General features: G+C 41.4%; 1 protein-coding gene across 4 annotated transcripts in view; it reads left to right on the top strand.

Moving 5' to 3' along the window:
• MRTFA (myocardin related transcription factor A) overlaps positions 1-11142 on the top strand; it is a 180111-nt gene that overhangs the window by 119495 nt on the left and 49474 nt on the right. For all 4 annotated transcript variants that reach the window (XM_073327045.2, XM_073327034.2, XM_073327035.2 and 1 more), the window contains one exon: positions 8929-8994. In XM_073327045.2, the coding sequence (XP_073183146.2) occupies positions 8929-8994 (66 nt within the window). The remainder of the gene's footprint in view (positions 1-8928; positions 8995-11142) is intronic.

Here is an 11142-nt window from a genome sequence, read left to right as displayed (position 1 = left end):
GTTAGTCTCTAAGGTGCCACAAGTACTCCTTTTCTTTTTGCGAATACAGACTAACACGGCTGTTACTCTGAACTCTACAAGTACATTACTGCACCGTTAGAAGACTGCTGCACCCAAACTTGCACTGGTGGATCTGCCTGTACCAAAGAGTCTGGCTAGCTATCCTCCTGCTGGGCCTTGATATGCTCTTCTCGAGGACCTGGTGATTTACACTGATAACCAATTGCTGATCCATTCAGACTTCATATTATCGAGGGAAGTCACTACCCAGTCATCACATTATTTGCTGATTCCCAGCACCAGCCGTGCCGTGGAGGCTGCAACATCATTGGTAAACTATTTGCTGGTTTTTGCCTCCAGCCAGACTGTTGCAATACAGATGGTACCATCAGCTCTGCCTTAGAGTTGTATGACTGGTATACCTTGGAGGAACAGTGGTTCCCCCGGTGGTCCTGAGATGAGAGTGGACAGGGCTTACAGAGCCTTCCGGATGCCTCTGCTTCCTCATGAACCACATTATTGGGCTAGGGACCAATGGTACCCTCGAAGGGCCCGCCTCTGTACCCTTATATCCCACCCACTGGTCATACTGGGGCTCCTGGGATCCATACTTTTGGACCCTGGACTATTAGGACACTGGATCCTACTTTCAACAAAGACACTCTCCAGATGAGGCAGGACACTGGCCTCTCCTTCACCACGAGGCGATTATAGGCAATACCAGGATCTCTTGAGGAGGATTGCTGATATTCTCCAGATCTCACTGGAAGAGGTTCAGGATCCTACCATGAATGCCTGGGTATTCTCCAGTCTACAGCTCCTTCCAAGGTGGCAATCTCTATTAAAGACTCCACTTTGGAGCCCACTAAGACTGTTCGGCATACACATCAGCTACCTGTGCCCCAGCCCCAAAGAGGGCTAAGAAAAAGTACTTTTTTTCCTCCAAAGGGATGGAATATTTGTTTTCCCACTCTAACCTGAATTCTTTAGTAGTCCAGGAGGTCACAGAGTGAAACAGGCTACAGCAGCTTAGGACCACTCCTTCGGACAAAGACTCCAAGAGACCTCTTCAGTAGAAAGAACTTTTCCTCAGCCATCCTGCCGGCCATTAATGTCCAAATAGATGTTATTAGTTACAGTAACCTGTCAGAGTTTGCTAATAAGATACCACAGACCCCTATTCCAGGTCTTCCTAGATGAAGGGAAACTGGCTGCTAGATTGCCCATTTAGGCATCGCTCGATATTGCAGACACGGTTTCACACTCCATGGAAACCTTGGTGGCTATAAGGCAGCTTCTTGTTTACAGCCCTCAGGGTTCCCTAATAAGGTTCAGGCGACAGAGATCATCTACCCTTCAAGGGTGGTAACCTGTTGAGTTTGAAAACAGATGAATCGCTTCATGTCCTCAGGGACTCTCATGCCACTCTCCACTCTTTGGGGATATACACCCTGGGACCTCTTAGGAAATGCTCTAAGCTGCCGCCTCATAGATACTGTGCAGCCCCTCAGCCTTTCTACCATCAGAAGGGCTATAAGACAACTAGGAAGAGCCAGAAGCTACGGTGTAGCTGACACACCACACAACTGCCATCCCCCTTTCAATCCGAGCCACCTAGCAAGAAGGCATTTTGAGGGGATGCTCAAGAGCCATCAACCATTCCCTGCACAGACAGTTTCCCCTTGCTGCCTTTGGTGGCTGCCTGGCTCACTTTCTCGTGATGTGGCAGCGTATCACATCAGACAAATGAATTTTAAATATCTTCTTGACTGGCTACGTGATAAAATTCCTTTCTGCCCCTTCTCCAAGATCCTCCTTCACATCCCTCTTCAGAGACTTTTCTCTCAAAAGGATTCTCAAACTGGAGATGGATTCCCCAGTTAGGGGAATAGAGCCCATATCTCTGGACATCAGGGCAAGGGCTTTTACTCTATATATTTCCTCATCTCCAAAGAGAAGGTGAGGCTAGAGACCTATCCTGGACCTCTAACAGCTAAATGTCTTCATTCAGCATTCAAGATTGTGGATGACTACCTTGGCTTCAATAATCTCCTCCCTGAATGAAGGCAATTAGCTTGTGGCAGTCTATTTGAAAAATGCCTATTTTCATGCAAGAGACAGGGTGGGTGCTGTAATATCTTTTATTAGACTATCTTCTGTTGATGGAAGATAAAAGCTTTTGAGCATCACAGAGATCATCTTCAGGTTTGGAATATATGTTTTCATATGGACATTCAGCCAGCACACAGGAGATTCCTCACTTTAAGATGGGCCTAGAGCGCTTTCAATACATAATGCTCCTCTTCTGCCTCAACAGTCCTGTTGGGCTTTTTTTAATTTTTTTTTTGAAGGTACTGTCTGTGGTAGCAGTATACCTGCACTGAAAAGGCAGCCCAATATTTTCCTATCTAGAGGACTGTCTGCTTGCAGGATGATAATAGCAAGAAATGCAGGCAGCAGTCACTTCTTCCTTACCCGACCTCTTTCACTCTTGAGGACTTCAGGTAAATCCACAAAAGTCTACTTTAACCCCCACATAAGTTTATAGAATTTATTGGAATAAGTCTGAACTCAACTGTGGCCAAAGCTTGCTTACCTCAGGACAGAGTCCTCATGTTAAAGGACCTCATCACCTAGCTTTGACTCAGACCCCAGATAACAGTCCGATCCTCCCTGTTAATTCTAGACCATATTGCTTCATACACCTACATGATCCCCTTCACAAGGCTTCACCTATGGTACCTCCAGGCATGGTTAAAGATGGTCTATGCTCCGAGCAGGGACTCCTTGGATCAGAGATCTGTAGAGCAGTGACTTGAGTCTCCATTCACAACTTTACTAGGAGGCATTATGCCATGGCTTGAGCTTTTGCTGAGGATGCTTCCTTTGGATCATTGATCCTAAGATCTGTGATGCAGAATACTTCCTCACACTCACTTCCTCAGTGAGCATAGCTAATACCCCTAGAGACCAGACCTCAAAGAAGAAAAGGTTTACTTACCTTATAGTAAATGGAGTTCTTCAAGATGTGTGATCCCTATGGGTAGTCCATGACCAGCCCTCCCTCCTTCCCCTCTGCTCAGATCCTCGTTTGATTCATGGTAGAGTAGGAACTGGAGAGCCAGATGGTCTGGACCACCCCTTATACTCTTGATTCAGTGCATGAGGAGGTATAGGATGCAAGTGCAGACCACTGGACGCTGCTATTGAAGAAAAAAAAGGAGTACTTGTGGCACCTTAGAGACTAAGGTGCCTCAAGTACTCCTTTTCTTTTTGCGAATACAGACTAACACGGCTGCTACTCTGAAACCTGCTATTGAAGAGTCTTGCAGCCTCAGGTGCAAGCACATGTGCAACCAAAGTGAATTCCCTTAGGGACCATACTTCTTGAACTCCAGTCAATATAAGGTAAGGTAAGTAACCTTCTTTTTGATTCATTTTACAGGTGGCTTACACTTCATTGCAATGCTGGTGAGTGAAATTTTTATAGTTTTGGGATCCTTCAGAATGCAAGGCAGTATAGAAATATGATTATTTCAGCAATAAATGTCCTATATCCAAGGTATCTCAGGGCCTATCCACTAAATAGCTCTTGCTTTTAATCTACATATTTCTTTGTTTCTTCTAATGAAAAAGATAATTCAGAGCATAGTATTTTTTTAAAACTTTTGACACTGTGTAATGTCTGCTGTGATGAAAGCATCTTCTTCTTTTTTTTTTTTTTTGGTGGTTTCACCTTGTGAAACACTGGGGGATGTACTGTCTTTATAATTCTGGTCATACTTTTAAACACTAAATATAGTTTACAAATGGACAGTTTGCACTCTCATACGCATATTTGAAAAACACTACTGCTGGGTTAGATGACATGGTGGTAAAAGTGACTGAACTCAGCCTTTGCTAGTGTTCCCACCATTGTTAGTGCTGATGCAGCTCTGCACTAATGCAAGAATAACAATAGGAGAGTTCCCTAAATAGATGCAGCCCCAGTGAGTTAAGCTTCCAGCTCCTACCAGCCATTGGTAGGTGAGTTACTGAGCTCTGGTCTAATAGGGTTTGTTTGTGTAATTCTGCACTGGTGCAGCTCTAGGGTTAGATTAATAGTAGTAAAAACATCAGTGCTATGTTTTACCATCAGTGCAGTGCCACAGGTAGTAGCTGTAGTGTAATTGTCTCCGATTTTTGTTAGTATAGACACACTCATACCTATTCCTTCCACTAGAGCACTGTGCCATCTCCCACCTTCTCTCTGGAGCTTCTTAATAATATTTCGTTCATCAGAGGCTTTCAGACTCCTTTACAAACTTTAATTAAGCCTCACTTCATCTCCTTCTTGTGAGATAAGGAAGCATTATTATTCCCAATTTACAGAAAGGGAAAATAAGACACACAGGCTAAGTGACATGCTCAGTGTTGTACAGTCTTTGGGGCAGCTGGGAATAGAACACCCGAGCTTTGATTCCTAAACCCCTGTTCTGACCACTAGATGTACTTTCTTCTTTAACAGAGAATGAGATTAGTCCCTATTATCTTTGATTTTGAATTAATTTTAAATACGTGGGAGATAGGGGGAAGTGCCATTTTCTGAATATTAAAGAAAACGGAGTGAACTAGTCCATGGCTGTAAATGGCTTTTATAAAACTCTCCTCGTTCTTAGCAGACCTTTGTGAATGACAGCCTTGAATTGGCTCTAGGGACATCTGTTACCCTATATATAGGAGTCACACACTCGCATACGTGAACAGGTGATCTCCTAAATATATGGAATTCAATAATACCTGGAATCCAGAGTACTTATTTATGCCAAAGGTGTCTGGGGGAGGGGTCCTTCCCTCTTCCATCCCCCTCAAATAGTGAACTGTGGAATAACCCTTGAAAAAGTGCATTTTATGCTGGCAATGTTTTACCCTTGAAATCTTTTGTGTGCATGGACGAAGTATTCTCTCCTGTTGATATCAGTTGATAAGGGATGTACCTTTTAGGATATTTTTTTCTCTGTAAATGACGTTGGGCTAGATTTTAAAAGCTATTTCAGTACTTACGTCACAATGGAATCATTGGGAGTTAGGTGCCTAAGTACCTTTAAAAATCTGGTCCTTTTTTCCTTCTAGTCAACCATATTCGCAGTGATTGGTTTCTTACTGTAAAATTAGGCCTTTTGAATACAGTAAACAAATGAGAGAGAAGAGTTCAGTTCAATCCAAGGTTTTGTTAATAGGAGTAATGGAATGAGATTTGAGCAAAGGAAAATTTAGAATGAATATCTGAAAATGTTTCTTATTAGTGAGAGCCACTGTTGAACTGTGGAGTAGTGTCCCAAATATGTTGTTGAAAGTTCCATCACTTGAATACTTTAAAACAGAGTGCGACAAGGCACTGGAGAGCATACTGTTGGGAATATTCTGCATTGACTAGAGCATGGAGATGGGAGAAAGATGGACTAGATGTGACCACTACAGTGACTCTCTCACACCCACATTCATGTCTTCAAAAGGGCTAATTTCCTCAAAAATTAAGAAAATTATAAGCAAAACTGATTTGGAGGAAAAACTTAGATCAGTATGAATGAAGATTGGATGCTCTTTAAGAGAAGATTATTAGATGGACAAAAAGTCACAATTCCATGCCCAAGGAACAGGATGACTTTGACTAAAAGCCCATCCAGGTTCAGTGGCAAAATAAAGGCAGCAATTAGAGATTAAAAATCAACATGTAACTAACAGAGAAAGGGGAAATAGCAATCGATATAAATTAGAAGTCATGAAGTGTAGAAAATTGATAAGGGCGCTTAAGATGTCAGGGAGAAATCCCTGGCTGGCAGAACTAAGGACAATAAGGAAGTTTTTTTTTAAAGTATATTAGGAACAAAATAAATCATAGAAATTGTATAGGTCCATTACTTGGCTGAGGTTATAATGCAGAAAAGGCTGAAGTGTAAAATAAATATTTCTGTGGTGGATTTGGCAGGAAGCAGGATTGTGTTCTCTCATCATATGGGGATGATGAAGTACTTTGCAATTCATTAATAACTAGGGAGGATGTTAAACAATATCTTCTAGATACACATTTTTAAATCAGACCCTGATAACTTGCACTTAAGAGGCCTAAAAGAGTTGGCTGAGGAGATCTCTGTCCCACCGATGTTAATTTTTAATAAATCTTGGAATACTGGGGACATTCCAGAAGACTGGAAGAGGGCTAATGTGCCAATATTCAAAAAGAGCAAGTGGGATGATCCGGATAACTATAGGCTGGTTACCCTGGCATCATTCCTGGGCAAAATAATGGAAAAGCTGATACAGGATTCCACCATTCAAGAATAAAGGATAGAATTATAATTAATGCCAGTCAACATGGTTTTATGGAAAAATGTCTTGTCAAACCTTATTTCATTCTTTGGGGTGACCAGTTTGGTTGACAAAGATAACTGCATAGATATAATATAATTAGACATGTGTAAAGTGTTTGATTTAGTACTGCATGATATTCTGAATTTTAAAAAAAAATAGAAGTATAGAATATCTCAATAAAGCATATGTTAAATGGATTAACTGGCTCTCTGAGAGATGTCAATAGGGAATCCTCATCAAATCAGGGTTATTCTAGTGGAGTTCTGTAGGAATCGTCCCTATGCTAGTCAATATGTCTTCAACTATCTGGAAGTAAATATAAAATCACTGCTGGCTTAAAAAAATGTGGGGATGACACCAAGATTAGCAGAGGGGCAAATTTTGCTAGGGCAGTCCTACAGAGTGATCTGGGTCGCTTGTTGAGTTGGGCCCATTCAAAACAAATGTATACTAATGCAGCTGAATGTAAAGAGGATTATATCCTGAAAAGGATCTAGGGGTCATAGTGGACCAGCATCTCAACATGAGCTCCCAGTGTGATGCTGTATCTAAAAGGTCTATTCCAATCATTGGATGTATGAACGGGAGCAGTGAGTAGGAATAGGGAGGTGCTTTTTACCTCTGCGTATATTATTGATGAGACCGTACTGGAATACTGCATACTGTTTCAGTGTCAGCCTTTTAAACAGGATGGTGAAAGATTGGAGGGCATACAGAAAAGAGCTACAAAAATGATTAATGGGTTAGAGAAGATGCCTTACGCTAAGAAACTTAAAGAGCTCAATCTTTTTAGTCTATTGAAAGATTACTTGATTTGTGTGTAAATACCTTCACAGGGAGAAAATACTGGGTACTAAAGGGCTCTTTAAACTAATGAAGAAAGATGTAACAAGAACCAATGGCTGGAAGCTGAAGCCAGACAAATCGACTTTGTTAGACAAATCTAACAAATCGTTAGACTGACCTAACACTTGGTAAAGCAACCCACATCCTTTCACATATTTATACCTGCTCCTGTATCATTTACTTCCTACATCTGGTGAAGTGGGTTCTAGACCAGGAAAGCTTATGCCCAAATACGTTTGTTAGTCTCTACGGTGCCACAAGGACTCCTCGTTGTTGTTTTTTCTGAAATAGAAACAAAGCACAAATTTTTATCAGTTAGCATAATGAATCTGGTGGATTCTTCATCTCTTGAAGTCTTCAGATCAAGACTGGATGCCTTTCTGGAAGATGTGCTTTAGCCAAACACAAGTTATTGGGCTCAATACTGGGGTAACTGGGTGAAATTCTATGACCTGTAATATACAGGAAGTCAGATTAGGTGATCTAATGGTCCCTTCTGGCCTTAAAATATATGAATCCTTGCCTTGAAGAGTGCACAGGTTAAATTCAGGTAGATGGACAAAAAAGAGGCAATTGGAAGAGGAAGGACAAGGGTTATGATAAAATAATGAATGAGTCTGTAAGGCATGTGCATATGTTAGTGGTTCCATTGTATTTGTTTTGGGGTTTTCTTATCCGTCTTCTCGCAGACAATGCTGAAAAAGTCAGTTTCTTTGCCTTTCAATTTCTCTGGGTCCAGGCAAAGAGCTATGGCATTCAGCATGTGACACTGTGTATCGACTGTTTTGAACAATTGCAAAAGCTCTTTTCTTAAATGGGAAGAGCTTGTCTACTGTGAGGCTGTAGATACAAGTACCTTGACAGAGGGGATAGGACCCAATATTTATTAGTATTAGCTCTGTTTTCCAAGGGCCATCTTATTGTGGGAGCTGTACTTTGATGTTAGATGGACGCCCCCGCAACTCCTCTCCTGAATGAATAGTTTTAATGGACGAACCACTCCCTCTATAAGGCTGCATGCTGCAGTTGTAATAAGTATGTTGAAGGCTTGTGTTTGAAACTCTGAAACAGTTTTATTTGTATTAAACATTTTAATGCGTCACCAAAAACTAAAATAAAATCCCAGTAATGGTGAAAGGGTTCCCTTGAATCTGGGGTAGGGTCTCTAGATATTCCTTAGATGTCACCTTGAGGACATGATGTGAGGATGCTACAGAATTTGCAGGTAGAGGGGAGAATCAGTCATGTATCTTGCACTTCAAATACATTTTAGTGACCAAGATATTATATAAAAATAATCGATACATGGGCAATTACAATTTTAGGGGCTGTTTGGTATTTTAGTGTTGGACCCTTCCTACTGGAGCACAGTCAGTCCATATTTTGTTTGTTTTTAAATGTTCATGGTTTGGAGAGAGAACATGGTGCTCTACAGCTTCTTGAGAAACAGGCCTGGCTTTTCTGCTTTGCGGATTTTTATCGTCCTGCCAAGACCCTTTGCAACTTCCTCTCCTCATCACCCACAGCGAATACGGAAACCTTGCTGCTTAAGGCCACTTCTGCAATTGCAGGAGTGCAGATGAGTGAGGTGGGAGGAGTGGGCTCTCTCTTCCGTTCTCACTTATTTTGGAGTCAGAAGAGGAAAATACAGTGTATTTGAAAATGTGCCCCATGTTGTGGTGTCTCCGACTGATCTGTTTCCCCCTCTCCTCTCTCTCTGCCATCCTGCAGTGCTGCAGTTGAAGCTCCAGCAGCGACGGACACGGGAGGAACTGGTGAGCCAGGGGATCATGCCGCGTAAGTATCATTTAAATTTTTTTCTTCTCTCTGGGCATTTCTGTCACCTGCTTGTGAATGAAGGGAGGTGGTTTATGTACCGGTTGAAACATCTGACCCTCAGTTTCTGCATAAAAAATGCTAGATGTGAGAGCCCCACCCCATTTCACCAGACTGCCTTCTAAAGTATTAGGGCTACCTGTAATACCAAGAAGCAGTGTTGGCAACAAGTTTTTTTAAGTGTACTCAAAATACAGTGGCTGTACTGCTTGCTATGAAAGCCTTTTGGAGAGTGAGTGCCATATTAGAAGTGCCTTACATACTCTGCACATTCTGGTAATCACTCTTAGCAGGCTTCCTGCCTTTAGAGCTTCCATTCTTGTCTGTCAGCTCCCCATAACTCTCGTGTGGCTGTTGTGAATTAGTCTGTCCATATCCACACACTTGGTAAGATTTCTACTCCATGCATACAAGATGTCAGGGCAGCAAGGTAGCTCTGTTCCTACCTTGGACGGATTGTTTGAAACACATTTAGTAGGAATCTGTGGGGAACAGCAGTTTCTGTTGCAGGGAGAAAAGATCTGCAGACGCTGTAACATGGTAATGTTAATGGATGAGGTAAGTATACTGCAAAACTGAACTTAATGTGTGCATGACTAAATCAGGTTTGGAGAACATAAGAACGGCAATACAGGGTCAGACCAAAGGTCCATCTAGCCCAGTATCCTGTCTTCTGACAGTGGCCAACCAGGTGCTTCAGAGGGAATGAACAGAACATGTAATCATCAAGTGATCCATTCCCTGTTGCCCATTCCCAGCTTCCGGCAAACAGATTAGGGACAACGTCCTGGCTAATAGCCATTGATGGACCTTTCTAGTTCTTTTTTAAACCCTGTTATAGTCTTGGCCTTCACAACATCCTCTGTCAAAGAGTTCCACAGGTTGACTGTGCATTGTAGGAAGAAATACTTCCTTTTGTTTGTTTTAAACCTGCTGCCTATTCATTTCATTTGGTGACCCCTAGTTCTTGTGTTATGAGAAGGAGTAAATAACACGTCTTTATTTACTTTCTCCGTACCAGTCATGGGGAACAGCTTTTTGAACATACACAAAGATGCCTGGTAGAAATGGGGCTGAATAATTTGGTGACTCTGAACTGGGTGACATTTTGCATGTGCATGAGGAGCAAGCAAACAAGGGAGCACCAAAGAGTAGGTGTGAGTTATTTTTGGTGTTCTCTGCATTTCCCCTAAAAGCCTTAGGGGCAGTCCAACTGTTTCCTCTTTAAGAAACCTCTCCCATCGCACACACCTCTTTATTGTCAGCTAAAACCAAAAGTGGTTATGTTATCTCTTTGGGCAGGGGAGGTAGGGAAGAGGATTCCCTGGGGTGTACACTGAAATGATAGTGCCTTCCCCATCTAAAATCATAAGACAGTTTGTCAACTCTAAGTTTGTGTAATGAAAACCTGTCAACATCACTCTGTTAGCTGGAGTACTTCAGTGTAAGGCTGTGATCTGCTCCTGGTGGCTTGAGAGACCCCCTTTTTAAAATTCCACCACCAAATTTAAAAGGGAAGATTGGGTTGATTTGATGGATTTTGCTATTCTCTTGGATACTAGTAACTCATGTCTACCTGTGATTATTTTTATGTAGGGCTGTCGATTAATCGCAGTTAACTCACACGATTAACTCAAAAAAATTAATCGCGAGTAAAAAAATGTATCGCGATTAATCGCACTGTTAAACAATAAAATACCACCTGAAATGTATTAAATATTTTTTATATTTTTCTACATTTTCAAATATATTTATTTCAATTACAACATAGAATACAAAGTGTACAGTGCTCACTTTATATTATTTTTATTACAAATATTTGCACTGTAAAAACAAAAGAAATAGTATTTTTCAATTCACCTCATACAAGTACTGTAGTGCAATCTCTTTATCATGAAAGTGCAACTTACAAACATAGGTTTTTTTGTTACATAACTGCACTCAAAAACAAAACAATGTAAAACTTTAGTGCCTACAACTCCACTCAGTCCTACTCCTTGTTCAGCCAACCGCTAAGAGAAATGTTTGTTTATATTTATGGGAGATAATGCTGCCCACTTCTTAATTACAATGTCCCTGAAAGTGAGAACAGGCATTCGCATGGCACTG

Source organism: Lepidochelys kempii, chromosome 1 (assembly GCF_965140285.1).
Source record: "Lepidochelys kempii isolate rLepKem1 chromosome 1, rLepKem1.hap1, whole genome shotgun sequence".
Classification (NCBI taxonomy): domain Eukaryota; kingdom Metazoa; phylum Chordata; order Testudines; family Cheloniidae; genus Lepidochelys; species Lepidochelys kempii.
The sequence above is the reverse complement of the archived record's forward strand: the minus strand, read 5'-3'. Positions and strand labels throughout refer to the sequence as shown.